The 19,359-nt window shown below is 39.8% G+C and overlaps 1 protein-coding gene across 1 annotated transcript in view; it reads left to right on the forward strand.

Moving 5' to 3' along the window:
• rngtt (RNA guanylyltransferase and 5'-phosphatase) overlaps positions 1 to 19,359 on the forward strand; it is a 144,865-nt gene that overhangs the window by 22,465 nt on the left and 103,041 nt on the right. The window contains exon 9 of the mRNA XM_050058235.1: positions 18,092 to 18,227. Within this exon, the coding sequence (XP_049914192.1) occupies positions 18,092 to 18,227 (136 nt within the window). The remainder of the gene's footprint in view (positions 1 to 18,091; positions 18,228 to 19,359) is intronic.

Here is a 19,359-nt window from a genome sequence, read left to right on the forward strand (position 1 = left end):
AATGATTGAAAAATGCCCAAAACATAATGCACACAGATGAAGAGAGAGGTGGGAATCTTACCTTGGTATTACTTTCGATAAAGATTTATGGTCTGACTTGTGTCAGAATAGATTGTTCGCCACTGTAAATGCCAGATTTAGATTGGTTAACTACAATTTTCTCCATCAACTGTACCTAATTACACCGCTATAATCCTAGTTTTGTTTCAGATGTGGCACTGCACAAAAGTTATAACATTTTGATATGATTTGTGTGACACACTCACTAATATTATAGACACACCAATTCCATTAGGTCCAGGACTTTTTCTCAGAGGAAATGTTACAAATTTGAAACTAAATCAAAGCTCCAGGAAATGTATTGATATAGCTCTTACTGTTTCCAGGAAGTGCATTGCATTGACCTGGAAGTCAAATCCCCCCCTCTCTATATCAAGGTGGACATCAGAAATGATGATTTGTATGCCTCTAGTGAAGATCACCTATGTCCTGAAAAACAGATATGTCTTTTTAAAGATTGGCAGCCAGTTTTTAAATATATGGAAACATTACCTTCATTGTGGACTCACTGTAATCTCTGAACTGGCTCTATTGTATGCTAATAGAAACATCCAGGTGCAATGGCTGAGATATCTTGGTGACAAGAGAGTCAGTTTGGAGGGAATAGGTTGTGATGTTAATGCTAAATTGAAAACTTAAACTATTCAAAAGAAAATTCAAGACGCACCGTAAGGTTTGTGCAAAATTAAAAAGCCTTTTTTTTTTACAAGGCAGTATGCATTTAAAATGACCAACGCATTACGACCAACACAGGTCTTTGTCAGGGTCATCATCAGCAGTAGCTTACACACCTATATTGTGTTACACTGATGAGCAGAGTGGGAGGATGGTTCCCTGTCAGTGTCCATCCATCCATCCATCCATCCATCCATCCATCCATCCATCCATCCATTTTTAACCACTTATCCAAACCCAGGTTGTGGGGGCAGCAAGCTGAGCAAAACACCCCAGACATCCCTCTCCCCAACAACGCTCTCCAGCTCCTCCTCGGGCCGCAAGGTGTTCCCAGGCCAGATGAGATATGTAATCCCTCCAGTGTGTTCTGGGTCTGCCTCGGGGCCTCCTACCAGTGGGATGTGCCCGAAACACCTCTAACAAGAGGCGCCCAGGAGGCATCCTGATCAGACCCGAACCACCTCAACTGACCCCTTTCCACATAGAGGAGCAGCAGCTCTACTCCGTGCTCCCTCCAGATGCCCGAGCTCCTATTAGTCAAAAACAAGGATACATTCATCTGCCATGTAAAATAAAGGAGACTACCATTATATATTTTTTTTAATGAGACCATAATCCTCCCATGCAATGAGGCCTTCGCAAGGTGGAACAAGCATTAATGTATTTCTCTGGAGCTGTTCCCTGTCTTCTCAAAGAAATATTTTTCCTAACTTTTCTTAGAATATCTGCAAGTTCTTGAAGATTGTTGACACTCCATGACAGAAACTTTGTGTCGCTGTTCATGTCCTACCATGTATAAACACCCTCAGAACCTCAACTTCAGCGTATTTACATGGCAAAAGGTTTGATGTGGTAGACGGTGAACTTTGAAGATTGTCTTTGTTTCTGTTTTGTCAGTATGGTGTTTGTCCTCTGTTGCTTCTTCCCGCTCTGAGCAGACAACAGTATTGTTTCTTTGTCGTTGTTTTTTCTCGGAGAATTGACACACAGTCTGTACAGTATGTCCAACAAAAGGCGCTAGGAATTTGCAGAAAGGACACATGCAGCGTTGTTAGTCGGATATTCACACAACTCGAGGCTCGCTGTGGTCTGCCTGCAGGTAATAAGGTTGTGCTCTCATATGGGGAGAGCTTATATTTATAGGCACATGTTGGAAGCTGTGAGGGACAGGCTGTTCTGGTGTTGCTTGTTTGATATTACTTTAGTCTACTGAGCTGAGAAAATGAATCACAGCCTCTTCTTAAAACCACACTACCTTATTAGTGCATCGCCTGAACCACTGGTGTTTTATTCACCCAGCAAAATAGCCACTCATTTCTCAGCTCTGGCTTTTGTGTGAAATTGAATTCACACAAAAGAAATGAGGATGAGAGAAAAAAATAAAGTAAAAAAAGTCCAATTAGATTTTTTTTTTTTTTTTTTTTTTTAATGATTACAATTCCACAGGTCCTCCACAGGTGTGGGTCCTCATTAAAATCCTCCAAATGATGGACACAAACATCAGCGTCAAAGCCGAGACAGAAGGACGCTGGCTCTGCTGGGGTCAGTGCATACAAGCTATAAAAGATGATTGATTCCACTCGTAATCAGCATTTCATCGGCTCTATTATTCCTAAAATCTTCTCTAATGATGGAAAAAGTATGAATTCTTAAAATTAGCTGTGATTTGTGATGGACTTTTAATGCATCAGATAATATTAATGAGTTTTGGGGTTTTTCAGTGAGATTTACTGATGGCATTGCTGCAGTGTAATTTGTCATTCTTGCCATGCATCGCATCGAGTGTGCAGAGAATTTCTTATTAAATGTCCTACTTTCTAGCCAGTGGCGTTTTTTTAAGCACTGAAATGGATTTTTAATAGGAAATTTGTCTCTTCAAGGTGGTCCGGAAAGATTCTTCCCTTTGCGTATTGCCAGAGGTCCTCACTTATGTATTACATTTTTAAAATCCCTCCAGCTTACCTACTGTTATTTGCGTCAGGAATAGAAAGTTTCCCATTCTGATGCAATTCATTTTTTACATTCAAAACAAGTAATTTTCTTTTTTTTATTTCATCCAAAAGCATAGTTTTTGCTGGAAAAGGTTATCTGAGAAAATGTGTTTATTTTCAACAATGCGTAACGCTCTGACAGACTTCCTCTCAGTCCCAAGTGGATGATTCGCAGCGTCTTATGGCCACTGGGCAATGCACCAACAATCCTGACAGTTAAACTACCTTGCTCAGTAGCACAATAACAGACAATATGGTGACAAAGTACTCAACCTACCTCTCTTACCTAAGAATATAATACCGCCTTGCATTGACGCACGGACCAGTCATACAGTGAAACAAACTGTCGCTGTCTGCTATCTACCAAGAAGGGGGCTTCTAACAGGCTTTGGAAGGGACAGAAAAAATCAGTGGATTTGCCAAGAGGGGAAATATAGGCTGAGTTGGGTTTTTAATCAACTTGTTGTAGAGCCTTCTGTCAGGGCTAGATTGGTTTGAGCCCCAGAGAGGAGGAGGAAGAGGAGGAGGAGGGAGAGGGGCCAATTATGTCCTTGGGACTTAAAACAAACAATGCTGCTCAACTTGGACTTTATTAGAGAAATTGGACTTGAGAAAGACTTTAATTTCCCACTCAAAGTCCTCTCTCCTACAACTTTAGTCATTTGGGATGAGGAATCAATAATCCAATGTTTTCTTTAATGTGCCAGATTAGATCCTTTGAGTTAAAGAGAGTTTAACAAAGCTGCTTTCTGTTTTTTGGCTGGTTATTTTCAAAACATCATTACTTGTGTTTTACAGTCTCTGTTTGTTATTTAGTTAATTTATGAATTCTCTAACAAGGGCTGAGTATTGTTTTAAAAGTTAGGGTACCAGTGCCAATACCAGTACCCTAAGCAGGATTTTTACTTGTGCGTGAGCTCTATGCAGAGCCTACACTGTAGCCTACACACGTGGCCTACGCCGTTGTGACCATTTATACTTGTGTGGTGATGTGTCTGTGTCACTCTGCAGTTACACCTCCAAAACACTAGTCGGCGGCAGAAGTTTCTGTGAAGAGCTGTAAAGTTTAGTTGATTCAAAACACATTAAACATGGCTTGATAGAGACAATGTCAAACACAGGTACACAAAATGGCTTCACTGTAAACTTGCAACATTCAGCAGACAAACCCTTGTCTTTATCTGGACACATTTTCCCCACAAATACAACATGATAACATTTTAAGCACAAGCCTATGGCATTTTACATTTTATAAATTAGCAGCTAGTGGACTTTTCCTCTACTCATACAAAGCCAGGGACAACCTGACATTTAACGAAGGTAATGTTACAAAATTTGGCTCCATTACAACTCACAAGGTTCACTGACAAAACAACTGTCTTATACTAAACACGTTTTCTAAATAAATACAACATGCTAACGTTATTAGCACAAGCCTATGGCATTTTACATTGTATAAATTAGCCTTGCAATGTTTAGAGATTTCCTCTGCTCATATGAAGCCAGGATAAAGCCTGAGGATAAATTACACAGAAGACTTAAAATGTTATTTTGTGGAGGCTTCATTGACTTTACAGTTTATTGTTTCTAATCTGTGAAAGTAAATAAAAGAATTGTTTCCACTGAGGGAAATGATTTCAGCTTACAGAAATAGACAGGAGGTCAGCGTCGCCACGAGGTGTAGTTACATTTCTGGGGAGGTGCATGTCAGGCTACTGCGTAGGCTCTACGTTGACGCAGAGCCTACGCCGAAGGTATGGCTTCGATTTGACGCAGAAGTATAAATCCCACTTTAAAGAGATACAGATACCAATAGAATTTCAGATCGCTAACTTGGCTTGTTTGCAATGTTACTTGACCACCCTGGATGTCCCTCCGAACCCTTTTCAAACTATTCATTTTCTGGTCGAAAATTTGAATTGAACAGCCAAATCTGACTTGACTGACATAATTTTGAGTCAGGTACAGCCCCAATCTCGGCATGCTAAACGGGCAACTCTGTTATACATCACACTCGACTGTACTGTACCACATCACAGAATGTATGGGTTGTAGCTTCTGCTGTGGTGGGCCAATTACACATTGCATTAAACTGAAGACCGCTTGCTGTAATTGGCTGTGAGAACAACCATGCAAATAGTCAGTCTTTCTAGATCTGGGTACAAAACGGATTGACTGCAGGTTATACTACCTGGTACCGGGATATTTTAGTCTATGGCTCATGCACCAAACTGTACCAAGTATCTTCCACCTTCTCAGGTAAATATTGTCACTTAAACTGTGGACTGCTTATTGCTGCTTCAAATGGCAACAAGTAATGAAACACAGGAGAAATCTTTACTCACAAAAATAGCACAGTATTTCTAAACTGCATAACGGTTAGGTTAGGGTTTGGTTATGGCTGGGTTAGTATTCTTCTCATTTATTGCTTTTTTTTGGTCTCTGTGTTCTTCCTGATTTCTCAAGAGACTGATTTGACCTGTTTTGTTCCCTTGGTTAAAACCTCAGCCGGACTGTTTTGAGATGCTTTCCATTGTAAAACTTTGAAGAGCAGCTGTTCCTTGTTGGAGGTGGGGAAATTGACCATGAGTGCATTTGCCATAACTGAAGTACAGATGTGAGATTTATGCTTTATTGGAAGTGCTTTCAGACAGTATGTTTTGGCTTTACAGTAGAAGAGACTTCAAGGATGAAGACTGAGTGGTTGGTTTGGCAAATGTATGTCTGGTTAACCTTCTCACCTCTGATTAAGTGCACAGCTGCTTCCTTGAGCTTTTCTATGGGAAGCGCTTGGGGCTGTCTCCTACGCAGTGGATAAGTAGGGTCCCCACACGGTGTTAACACCAGGGGGAAGCTGCTGCTGGGCGAATTGGGTGGGACATTTTTCTCAGCTGCAGTGATTTGCAACTCAGTTAATTTGTTGATTTTGTTCTTCATGTTACATCAGAGCGGCACCACATCAAACAGAGGAATATATCTGACAGTATCAGAGGCTGGATCATTTTATTTTGACTCTTAACTCTGTTGTCTAAATGAGAAATCAACCTGGCCTCTCTGAGCATAAGAGAGCAGTCCTGTGCCCATTGACGCACCCCTAATGATGTGCAAAGCCGCTGGATCTGATCTAAGGCCTCCCCTGGAGCTCAGCCGCTGTCAATCATGCCGCGGGACTAGACTGGCAAAGCCGACACAATGGCCGTCTGTGCCTCATTAGGGCTAAAGTGCTCGGGGGGTTGGAGGGGGACGTGGCTCAGGGATGAGGAAGAAATCTGAGGCTCACAGCACCCATCAGAGGACAGGAGCAGACTGAGTGGGCGGGCGGCGAATAAAGGAGCGTGTTAGATTGAATATTTTCAGATTGGTCATGACAAGAGAATACAGAGTATTTCGGGGGGAGAGGAGGAAACTGTGATGAAGAAGAGGACCGCTGGGAGTTACACAGCACTAATGGTCTCCTCCGCTTTCTTCTGAACATACTTGACGGCGTACACCATGGCTAACTGGCCAATTAGACAGCAGGGGAACCACTTGTGCTCGGCTCAGACCTGTTGTGTCCTCACTGGTTGACAGATCCTCTCTGTTGTGACACTTGGCTTATCTGTTTGATCTTCTCAGACATCGGTTCTTTTCCGAGATAAAAGATAATCATGTCTTTTCACAAGAGGATCTTCCTGTCTGTGTGAATCATCATTTGCCTTAACTGAGCCATGCCGGCATTTCCTGTTCCCCTTCCTATATTGAGTGCAGCCTTCACTGCCTTAACACCTTTTTAATGCTTTCATTGTGTCCACTCCCACCCCGAAAATGTAAGCTATATCTGGCCCACTCACCATCCTTCTCCTCCCACATTTTTTGTTTTTCCTTGCAGTTTTCACAAGACTCTTGGATGACCATGATTTATATCTTAAGGCTTATGTTTTGTTGCTCTCTCCTGTCATGACTGGAGGGGGAGGGGGGTCAAACTCATCGCTCTGAGCTCTCCGGCGATCTCTTTTAACTGAAGAGTGTGTTCAGGGTTATGATTACCGATTTCTTGGCCAGTCTACTTAGGATCATTCGAGTAAAATGGAAATAATTAGGTTACATGTGATTTTGCATTCCCCCTCCCCTCAGAACAAAAGCTCTTATTGAGATGATCACCCATGAGCCTTAAAGGGAGTGGCATCTACCTACGCATTTATTCCTGGAGGTACAACAAAGCAGAGCATTTAATCAAAGACAGAAGCTACTTGCAAGCTTCACTTGGTATTCCAACAAAAACTACATATTCACTGCTATTTTGACAAATTGTGCTGTCAAGTTCAATAGTAATTTTACATCATACTGTGCCTCCAAAATAGCTGCTGTCTGAAGAAAGTGCACTCTGTCCTGTGTTTTGCTGCATATTGCAGTTTTAAAGCACGTGTAAGTGGACAAAATGTCTGTGTTTTGTACGAAAAACACACAATGATTTCTTACTTATGGGATTTTTTTGTCATTTATAGGTTGTAATTCTCTGCAGTATTAGAAGCCATTTGAGATATCTTTCCTTGTGAGAAGCCAAATTGCAGCCTGTTACTTTGTCGTTCAGTTCACTCTTATTTATTTAGCATGCTGCTTTTTCTTTTTTAGTGAAGTTAAATTGGGCATCGGCATACTATACTGGAGCTGAAACTAAGCTTGGGCAGTATCTATTGTCATACCTTCATATATTTCAATGGGGTATATGGCAGAGGTCGACCGATTCATCAGTTTGGCCAATTAATTGGCGTCGATAGGTCTTTATATAAACTGTTGCTAATGGCGGAACAGGGCTCAGACAGTAACCTCCACTTGTCACGTGGGTACTGCTGTAAGGCTTTTGCAAGGAGTACCTCACATGCAAATACAAAGTAATGTGTGCCTAACATAATTTGTATGGTTTAAATGAAAGTTAACTAATGTAAGACAGTTTTACTTCTTTATCAAGAGCATTATAAGGTTGCTGGTTATCAAATAGCATTATGTGCTTTCTCTGTTTTGCTAGCAATCATGGTCGGAATAATGTTACTAGAATTAAGTAGCAAGATGCTTGCAATGTGTGTGAAATTAATTTCTGATAATCTAAACGACTATTAACTTATTATTACTCAGAGACCAGGAGGGGCCAGCACTCAGTGAGCTCCAGCCATAAATGCACAACAAACTTCCAATCTCATTTTTCACTGTACATCAGATGTAATTTTCTTAGAAAGCTATTATCCCTGCATTGTCAGGTGATATAGAATGTGACTTTGTCGTGGGGAACAGCAGCAGGGGCCATGTGTTATTGGTCAGTTAATCGGCTATCAGCTTTTTCCTGCTCCAAGCTATCATTAGTATATTGGCCATTAAAAATCCACTATCAGTTAAACTCCAGTATATGGGATATTAAGATATTTCTGTGTGGCACTACCCCCCTCCTGTGGGATGGCTGGCTGTTTGCAGTCCTTTAACATTATCCTCACCACTCGTGAGTCATGATTTTCAGCTCAGCTGCCTTTTTCCACCAGTAGATGCTGACATCTGGTGGCATGTGATGTACGATACAATATACAGCATCTCTGTTTGAGAAAGAGGAGTGTCAATATATTTTATTTATTTTATTTATTTTTTGGGCCATTATGCCTTTAATGGACAGGACAGGTAAGCGTGANCCACTAAGCCACCGACGCCCCAGGAGCGTCAATATTTTTGATAGTATTGACGATCATTCTGTTATGATTAAATACCCTGGTATACTGTAATACCTCACCCAAGCCAAGCTGAAATGATGAGTGGATCAACAGAAATGGCAACTATTTTTCTAATTAATTAATTGTTGACATAGTTTTTCCAGCAAACATACCAAACATTCTCTGGTCCCAGTTTTTTTACCTGAAAGGATTTTTATTGCATAATTGCAAAGTGAATAGCTTTAAGGTTGACTGTTGGTCGGGCAAAACATCTGATCTGAAGACACCAGCTTGGCTTTCTGAGGTATTGTGACACGCATTTATTTATTTATTTTTTGACTAATTTCTGGCATATTATAGACCAAAGGGTTAATCTTTTAATTAATGATACTCAGCAGATTAATCAATAGTGAAAACAAAAATAGCAGTCCAGTATTAATATATCAAGATTGTGATATGAGACTAGATATTGTAATGTCTTAAGTATTGTCCTTTCCTGGTTTTAAAATAATAATCAGATTTTCACAGCACAGTTATCGCAGCCATGAGAGTTTACGACAATGATCTATATGCAAAATCAAAAAATAATAATAATATTGTCAGTTGAATTCCTCTTTAATTTGTTTATTGTGCATTTTGTGTCTTTTTTAGCAAATGAATTACACTCAAAATACGACTGTAGAGAGGTGGAGAGAGAATCGGTAACCACAACTGCACAATAGAGGGGTACAAAAAGAGTGATTACTCTTAATGGATAGTGAAAAGGCAGCCGGATGGAGTTGGGGGAGGGGGACAAAGTGAGAATATGAAGTAATGAAAATACTTTAATAGGATATCAGTATTTCAGTTTTAGATATAACAGTTATCGTCAACAGCAGTATATCAGGCCACCCCCATTATAAAGGCTGCATTACAGTAAAGTGATGTAATTTTCATACACAACATAATAGACTGTTCTAGCTTTTCTTTTATTTTAACCCACTAAGTCATTATATCAACATTACTGATGATTATTTATCAAAAATCTCATTGTGTAAATATTTTGTGAAAGCACCAACACTCAACCGAGCAGTATCGTTTCAATATTGATATCGAGGTATTTGCTGAAAAATATTGTGATATTTGATTTTCTCCATATTGCCCAGCCCCACCCTGTACTATGAAATTATAAAAACCTGTATTCATCTTTTAGTAGGACCCAAGTATTTCTGCTTTCGGTGCTGACTTTTGTCAGCCGGTGTATTATTCTGCACACACACTAATTCTTGGCAGCTTGTCGAGTTTCACTCTTTGAACCAGCTGGTATTGATGGCATATTTATTACATCTAATGCCTTTGTGATAATGCTGGAGAGTCACAGCAGGTATGAGAAATGCATAGCTCTGTCAGTGGGGAAGTCATTAATCTCAAGTCTGTCATCGGACTTTGTTTTCCCAAAAGGTGCGCTTCTCTCCGGTCTGCGCTGTCTCTGAGTTTGTGCACCATCAAAGCTTTCCGCTCATTTTCACGGCATAAATTCCCTAATATGTAAAAGTTACAAGATAATTAGCCTCTGTTTCCAGTCGCATTGATTATGATACTTAACCTTTGGAAACGTAGCAGGCCTGCAGTTGCTCATTAGAACATTAGTTCATCCGGCTTTATTCACCTTTTGGTATTTTGTGTTAAAGAGCAGCAGGCTGCCTGCAAAGTGTAATTGGGTTCATAAGAGGTGTGTAATGAAGCCATCAGATTGCCTAATACTCAATACTTTTTTTTTAACCGTCAAGTCATGTACAATATGGCCAAGCTCTCAGCAGCCTGCCTGAACAGATAAGCCCACTCCAGTCTAACCAATCAACCAGAGCACAAAACCATACAATAGACGAACTGCTGAGACATTCAGTGGATTAATCAAATCGATTAGCAGAGAATGTACTGGGAACAGTTAAGTTAATCGGTTAATTGTTCAATTTCTCAATAAAAAATGCCAAACGTGCTACATTCAGCTTCTCAAATATGAAGATTTGTTGCTTTTCTTGGTTTTATATCACATTTTTCAGACAGAGAAGATATTTAGAGACATCTCCTCAGGCTATAAGAACTTTTAATGGTCATTTTCACTTATTTTCTAACATCTTTAACTAAGCAAGTGAAATAAGCCTTTGTTGCTGCTGTAGGCAGGTTTCTACAGCAGGTTGTTTGGATATTGAGGCTGAATCCCAATACCCCCCTTACCCCCAGCATGTAGCCCTTACCCCTCCATTTTGCGGACCCACATCTTGGAGTAGGGTGTCCCAGTGCTTGTTGGGATAGTAGGGGTGAGTGTAGGACTACATTGCCCTCTAAATGGAGGGCACATTCCAAAGCAAGCAAGCACACACACACACACACAAAAACAATTGCTTGTAATATGCTGATGTCTGGGTAGCTAACGAGCTAGCAACTGAACGTTACATTGTTGTTGTTGATTTGTGCATAAAAGTTCCACATTTTGACATATTTCCATGTCACATTTCTCCCTTTGATGTTATATGGTGCCTTGAATTTAACCTAAGTCCAACGGTGAAGTTGCTGCAGTTGTTACGCTCCTCTAATATCAGTGTAGACTGGAAGAGTTGGAGCACAGATCGCTAACGTTAGTCTTCAAAGCACCGCTAGGGGCCTGGTAATAAAGCAATGATCTTTTTTATTTGATGACTTGTTTGATTGATTGATAGCGTGAAACTTTGTGAATGAATCACAAGCGTCCATGTTTTTCTATCTCCGTCAGATAAATGGCAGATGATTTCAACCACTACCCCTAGTAACTCTGTTCCAATGGGCAAAGGGGCACTTGAAAACAAGGGGTCCAGGGAAAGATTAGAAATGGGATTGGGCCTTAGATATTTTATGAGTTTTAATGGGGACTGAAATGCACTGTTTACTCCAGCGGCAACCCCTTGAGCTGAAGATTAAGCTAACATGGACGTGCCAAAAACTGCAGTTCCTCTAAAGGCCACATGAGGGTGACTCCAGAAGCCATTCAGCCCTCATAGACCTCCATATCAAAGTGCCCAACTTTAAAGCAGAAATAAACATGTTTACAGCCTGGTACAAAAAAGGTTTTGGTCTCTATAGCTAATTTGCGTCTTAATGGCGAGTTTACGGGGGATATACTTTTATATAACCAAACCGTTTACATTTTATTAAGGCTTACTGTAATGCATAATTAAAGCTGGGCCGCTTTGAACAGGCTGTCTTGCTGATAGTGTCCTTTTCAGTCAGATCCACCCCTCACTCCTGCTCAGCACTGGCGTCTCGCCCAAATATGGTCACTTCTGGCTCCAAAAATTCAAGATGGCAAAGACTAAAATACTGAAACGAGAGTCCACAAACCAGTGGCTGACGTCACGGTAGCTACATCATTATTTTCACATTCTATGGTTCACACATGCAGACTCAAAGCAGTGCTCTCATGAGCCTGAAGCTTGAGGGCGTGTTAATACCCTCACATCCCAATATGTACATTGAAACTTGATGTAAACCTCCGGTCCGTACTGCCACTGAGGAGATTCCTGTCTAACACGACTCCAGTGTAAGAAAGGGATGCCAAAATCTGCTAACCTATTAGACAAAGAGCTCCATTCACCAAGTGATGTGATTTCACGCATTGTTTATCTTATTCAAGTTGCAGTGGCTAATTAAAAGTCCATTTTATGGAATGGGGGAAATGGCGCCGATCACGTTTTCTTCCATTTAGTTTCAAGTACTTTTACATTGATCTTGAGCTGAAAACAGCTGTGCCTTTATTTCATGAAGGGGAATTAAAACAAACATGATGGGTTGTCTCCAGGTTGTGGCACCACTTGTTGGAGGATATTTGTAAAAAGTTGAACCTCTCTCAACTTGGTTGTGCTGTGGACTGACTTTTGCGTCTTGAGTTCAATGGGCTGTCACGCCTGTAGAGTTTGAGTCCGTATGTGCGATTTTTTTTTTTTTTTTTTTTTTTTTTTTTTTTTTTTTTAAACCTGATGGTTAAAACCATAAAATTACACTCAGAGGTGGTGAAGTCCCTGAAAGCCATACTTGAATAAAAGTACAGATATCTTACTAGAAAATGACTTTGGCAGAAGTATACCTTTTTATTTAGGAAATGTAGTGGAGTAAAGGTGAAAGGTGACAAAAATAAGTACTCAAGTAAAGTACCAATACTGCAGGGTATGCTAATATTCCAGAACCACTGACAGTCATTGTACCCAGATACATTTACATGGAAATCAGGACTGTGTTTTGAAAGTGGATACAATTCTCAGAGTAACAGAAATGACAAAACAGAAATCCCAGTAAATGATGGTGTTAACAAAGCAGTTGGATGGAGATCTATCAGCAGCGAATGCTCACTGTTGTTATAGTTGAAGACAATTCTGGAGGATAACACAAAGGCAACAACAGTGCCTGTGTTTTGGGGTGTGGCCCATCATTTTAGCTTGTCTTTAGGAACTAACAGACGGGAGGATCAAGGATTTTGTCTGTGTGCTGTCCCTCATTTGAAATTGCCCATCATGTCTGCCAGCTCAGTGATAAGCCGACTCAGTTGATCAAACAAACATTTGGTATGAGCACTTTGCTTGCTCTAGCGTCTCTCCGGACCGTTGTATTTTGTCACCGAGCCTGCATAATTTGTTTTTTTTTACAAATGATGACAGTGACTTTGATTATATGGAGGTTTAATTATAAATAATTTGGCCCTTGTTTATTTAACACTCTCTAAATGTAACTCATAAACAAACTGACCTCATGCAAATAACTCATCTATAGTTTAATTTAGCCCCAGTCAGACTGAAACATTGACTCATATGCTGCAAATTAGGCTAGTCTTTCTAAATTGGGCAGCTCGTGCAGAGAAGGATGATTGCGTGAAATTGTAATTTGGTTTCAAATGATCTAGATGACTGTTGTCCAGATGGGGTGCTTATAGCGTATTAAGACAGATCAGCTCATATGGAAAGAGAGCTGTTAACAGATTACTTTTTAAAGCTTATACCTCCAGAGAAAATTACACCTGGAAGTAGAAAATCTGAGTTCACACCTGTGAATGATAACCAAATTTAAATGGAATCATTCAGTGTTTACTGGCCGGTGAAGTGTGCTGTCGTGTTATTTGAAAAACGTTCCCCCTTCACCGTCGTATTTCTGAAAGAGGAGATGGAGGTGTAATAACAGGCTGATAAAAGTCATAAGTGTAAAGGGTCTTGACGTCTGTGCGTCATGCTCCAGCAACCTGGCTCACCTGTGAGCATAATGCGGAGGAAGAGAGGAAACAAATTAATGCCAGCCAAATACTCATGTCGTGATCTGTGCCGGTAAACTTTTGACAGCTATTGAAACAGTCTAACAGTCACTGCTCTCAGGTTTTTGAATCTCCCAGTCGAGTGCACTCGTTTATGAAAAAGTAATTTTCCAGCAGTGTCCTCTCTTTGGAGTTTCTTTGTTGGGTCTACTTCATTTTACTTTTACTGAAACCAAAAGAGGAAAACAGAGAGAATTCGATGGACAAAATAACAGGAGCAGCTTTGCAGTGTAATTCAGATTAATCCAATAATGCCATCAAGGTATGAACCCAAGAGTGACCATACATAACAAAAGCCCCATGAAGCCCCATCAGAGCTGAAGTTGATCAGAACTGACAATGTGAACACAAAACGAACTGAGTCCCTTTTCTGTTGGTCTAATTTTTGGTCCGCTTTAAGAGGACTGAGTTTAGTTTGTTTAGAAGGACTATATGTGAAAACACCCTTTTAAACTCAGCACAATGAACGGTTCAGTTTCTCTTTCACTGCGCCTGGCGTTCTGCTGCTCCGTCTGTGACTAGAGTAGCCTACGCTCTACACTCCAAAGATGTGATGCAATGAATAACCAAACAGCATATAAAATAAAAAAATCAGTAGGTTGCAATTGTAACAAACCGCCACAAATGAATGAAACCGTGGGATGAAAATGTGTCTAACGAGACAATAAGGGGCAATTTTAGGCACCTACAGCACCTAACTCAAGAAAGATCAAATAATATTCAGTGCATCCAACATTTCCTTCTTATTTCTGAAGGTAAAGCAACAAAGAAGCTCACAGTATAAAGTACAAGTGTCCCAAGCTACAGAGTATTAACTGTTCTGAGAGCAGATGTTCAGCTCAGCTTATAGTGCTCAGCAGCTCTGTGGGCTCATTCTCTAGTACTCTATCATCAGGGATACAGAGACACAGACAAATAGGTAATAAAAAGAAGGTTGTTTTTTTTTGTTTTTTTTTTAATCAAAGTCTGATTTTATTATATATATAACCAATGTTATCCATAAAGTCTAACCATCATTTTAACAAGTCATAGTAAAGGCTTATCTAAAAACAAACGTTCACTAAGAAGCTAGTTAATTATACAGGTGAATTACTATTTCAATTAAAATGGAATACTTTGACCTACAGTAATGAGCAGGGAGTAAACGCCTGTACGCTAACATCAGGTCAGCATCGTGCTTGACCAAAAATATTGTCTCCAATTTCCCTAATAAAAGATATTCAAAACATAATATGACTTTAATTGGTATGACTCAAAATGCAAAAATACATCTTGTTTTGTGCCTCCTCAACACTTTACTCATTGGAGATAACTTTACCTGAAGTTTGTTTGCTATTTTTTCCTCTTGGCATGCTGGGGCTCTAAACTTTGCCAAATAGATGCAGTCACAGATGGAATAATTAAAAGCATCTTCAAGCAATCTGACTTCTGATATAATTAGCTGACATGTAATCATTTGTTGGTTTGATAGACTGTCACTTGCCAGTTGTAACGTCTCCAGAGGCATTCGTGGGTACGCAGCAAAGTGGGTGTGTGTGGGCACCTTAAATGTGTCCCAGGTGGTTTCACCTTGGGGAAAAAGAACTTACAAGACAAACATGCCCCAAAAAGGCAGTTACGCCTGGTTTGGCCAATAGGGTGGCCAGGCTTCAGTCCATGATGGCCATGGGCACCCCTTGACACCCTGGAAATTCGTAGTCCATGGTAGAACTAGTGCAGTTAGGGCTGCAACAACTAATTGATTAATGTCGGTTAGAAAATTAGTTGGCAATGAATTTTATCATCATTTAGTTGGGTCTATGTTATGATGCACGGCACTGGCCATGGTCTCCTAAGGTCTCCTAAGGTGGGGGCAGTACCCAGCCAATGCTGCGCCTTGTGTAGCTCATGTGACGAGGAAATCACAATGTCTCCTTTGTCTTCAACCATTTGTTCCAATGTAACTGGGCTCCTGACAAAATTTTTTTTTTTAAAGCTAACGATTCCTGTCCCTTACATTTGTTTTTTAAATTTACCTGTAATTGTGTATTTGTCTGTCAAAACAGACACAAACATTTAGCTAAAGCTGATTAGCTGAACTTCGGTCAGAGAGACATTGCGGTATAACGAAGGTTATGGAGTTCTTGGAATATTTCATGCCAGTAGCCAGCGACGGTGAAGCCTTTATTTCTTCATTAAAAAAAACATACATTTCCCCTTATTTTCGATGCATGGCTGCATTCCCCATTGTCCTTTTATTTATTTATTTATTTATTTATTTGTATTTGTTTAATTGTAGTAGCCTTATCTGTACTCGCTCTTGATTGCAGCATGCATTTGCTTTTTTATTTGCAAGTTTGAAAGAGTGTTGTACAAGAAAACAATGAAAATGTTTTGTCTTTTGAATAAAATGCTGTTTATCTAGTCAATATCTGATTAATCTAGGTGATAATCATCAGATTAATCAATGAGAATAGTCATTAGTTGCAGCCCTAACTGCAATGGATAGCATTTCTTTTTGATGGGATTGTCAAGTTGCCAATGGTTGCAACACAGTGTCCTCTCAATACATTATTTCACCCTGCAGAAGTTGTATTTGCAGGAGACTGGAAATTATTTTTTTTGTCTGTTTTGCTCGTAATTCTTTATCTCACCTGCAAAGGCTGGCCATGGATTAGTTGAGCTTTGTGCTCATGCAGACAAATCACCTAACCAGTGGCGATGTATGCAATTTGAAGATAGAGTAAGCTCTCACAAGTGGAGGCTTTCTGTGTTGGTGCAAGGCAACCAGGGACAACTGTAACAGAAAAATGAGAATTTGTTTGCAGTTTATTGTCATGGCCTTTCAATAGCTCAGTTAGTATTTGTGAATGTAAGGAAGTACTCTTCCTATCAAGTCCACCTGATGTAGTTACGAGAGGTAAAAGTTGGTAGCTTTGGACGATGTGTATATTTCTCTCTAAGCAGTCACTTTGTACAAAAAGGCTTTCTGTTTGCAGTGATAGTTCCCCCAGAGCACAGCAAGATAAAATGAAAAGTGGATGCTTTGGTAATATATTGCAATTAGCATGTATCTGTTTGGTGATTTTGTTCTTCTCTTCTCAGATGTGATAAAAGCTTCGTCTTCACCTTTTGTTTTTGCTTGAATTGAACATATTTGCACATTAGAGCTATACACAGACTTTGTTGTTTTGCAGTTGCAGATCGGAGCCCAACTCTCAAGTGTTGTTTCTCTTGGCTCACAGCCATCCAGCTTTAAAGTGTGATTACCATATTAAGTCCTCTAAATAAACTAATTAAAGGACATTATAGGCAGCCGTATTTGTTTGGAGGAATGAAATTTAAGCAGAGCTGTACTTGATGTATAAATGAAGTGTCACAAGGTTTCATAGTAGTTGTTAATAATCCCAAAGAAAACAATACAACATACTTCCACTGAAATGGGAGAAATCTACATGTTTAATCAAATACACAAGATGCATTTCCACCGTAATTTTATGCTTTTACATCATGTACATGGCCACTTATGCAGTATATGTAGTAGTATGTACACATTTAAATTTCATATTAATACATATTCTGATAACTGATTTTTTTTAAGATGTATGCCATGCGATTGCTTCACCCAGTGAAAATTCCTCAAGATTTATTTTCCTAAAGAATGTTGTTATCAGTAAATGTTATTCATATGAAGTGGCTCTTATACACAATATTTTTTTCGGACAATGTTTAACTCGACAAATTCAGTTGTGCTCAATTTGGACTGTTTTCTTACTGTTTTCTTATTTTTAGACAAGTCAATTAGTGTAAGTTTAAACCCCTGTTTTAAATTATTTGTTGGGAACATCAAAAGTACCCAGCCTGCTGTTCGGCAGTGTAACAATTTATAGGGGTCCCCTCTCAATGCTCTACTCAGTCTGTACATAATGCACTATTAAATATGTCCTGTAGATATCAAGAGCTTGCACCTAAACTGTTTAAATGTTGTTGTTCTGTTTCCCTCATAACTGTCCCTTTTTTTGTCATCATACAATACATATGTGATGTATAAACTGTATATATGACAGCATGTTTATGGATGTGTGTTGGTATATCTTATGTTTATTGTTTAATATGCAAGCTACCGTTCACGGCATGAGTTTTTAAGAAATAAAAAAAACATGCTAAGTGTGAAGGCAATTGGATGAACAGTTGTCGCGAACATTGAAGAACAGACAGACTTTCATTCTGGTTAGATAATAGTTAGCAAGTGTCTAATAATGTTGAGTCTTCTGTTAACATGCCATCAGATGACCTTGTAATGCTAGCTCAGAAGCAGCCCATTGAGAGTGTCTCTAACACAGTGAACAGCACATATACAACTTGCTACCTTGTAATAACATCTACATCCTCTCCTCCTGCAGGTACATGATGTTAATCAACGGAAAAAATGAAGTTTACATGATCGACAGAGACAACACGATCTTCCACATAGCGAACCTAGAGTTTCCTTTCCGGAAGGATCCACGTGTCCACTTAGCGAATACACTACTGGATGGGGTGAGTTGTTTTCCTTCCTAATACTGGCTTTTGTTTTGGATTATGTTTTTGTGACAAAGCTGCAGGGTTCTCACGGTCATGAAATTCCTGGAGAAGTTAAGAAAATTGAAAAACAGTTTTCCTGGCCTGGAACTGGACTATTGTTTAAAATATATTCATAAAAATCCCAAAACATTACATGAAGTACATTCTTTGTAATACTACTTTAAAAGGCCTACACACTAAATAGGATATAAGATGCTCGCTAAGATGGCTTCGCAACCTCAGGTGTAACCTGCCGCTGCGCTCTTGAAAGCCGACAGAAGAAAGGCACAAGAGTAGCGCCCAGGGCTGACCTCACATTTCCAGACTATTATATTCGTGGCATGTGTACGGCTCCTAATTTCCAGGGCTGGTACCTCGGTTATTCCATAGGCTAGTTAATAACATGTCGGGCAGGAAATCCAAAGTGTGGGATCATTTTGAGAAGGTGAAGGACGAACCCAAGGTGATGTGTAAACTCATCTTCATTGGTCGACTACAAACATGACGTATCATCTGAAACATGGAAGTAGCAACATGCCCATTAGCCACTTAGCACAATCATTACTGCTTTGCCCACAGCGTCATTAACAGGCGGCTCGCTCAGTGTGTGACGTGCACTTGTAGATAAAATATAGGCCTATATTAATGAAGGTTCATTAGTACGGTTTTGTATTTCTCTGTAATGTAGCACAGTGTTAACAATGTTACTGATACTATTCTGTCTCACACCTTCAACTCAAACCATTGTGTTGCCCCGCCCAAAATACATCATTTAATAATTACATTGATATCGTAAACATGCGGGCGACTAGTCGACTAATGGCCCTAAATGACGACTACTGGTCAATGAGGAGAATTCGTAGTCGGGGGCAGCCCTAGAGAATTCATTGTATAAGATGTGGGGGAACCTTGATGCTAACTTTTGGCTTCCTCTAAACCTCATACCTGTTTCTCCCTTGACTGGCATTGCATTTCCCCTTCATCTCCAACTTCGTCACACTCCCATCCTGTACCTGCCGCTCAGTCTTGCAGATAATTGACATCAGTTGCCAAACCTTAGGTGAGAAAAAGGCATGTTTCAGTCTGATGGTAGAGCCTGTCAGAGAAG

This window comes from Epinephelus moara, chromosome 12, assembly GCF_006386435.1.
Source record: "Epinephelus moara isolate mb chromosome 12, YSFRI_EMoa_1.0, whole genome shotgun sequence".
Taxonomy (NCBI): domain Eukaryota; kingdom Metazoa; phylum Chordata; class Actinopteri; order Perciformes; family Serranidae; genus Epinephelus; species Epinephelus moara.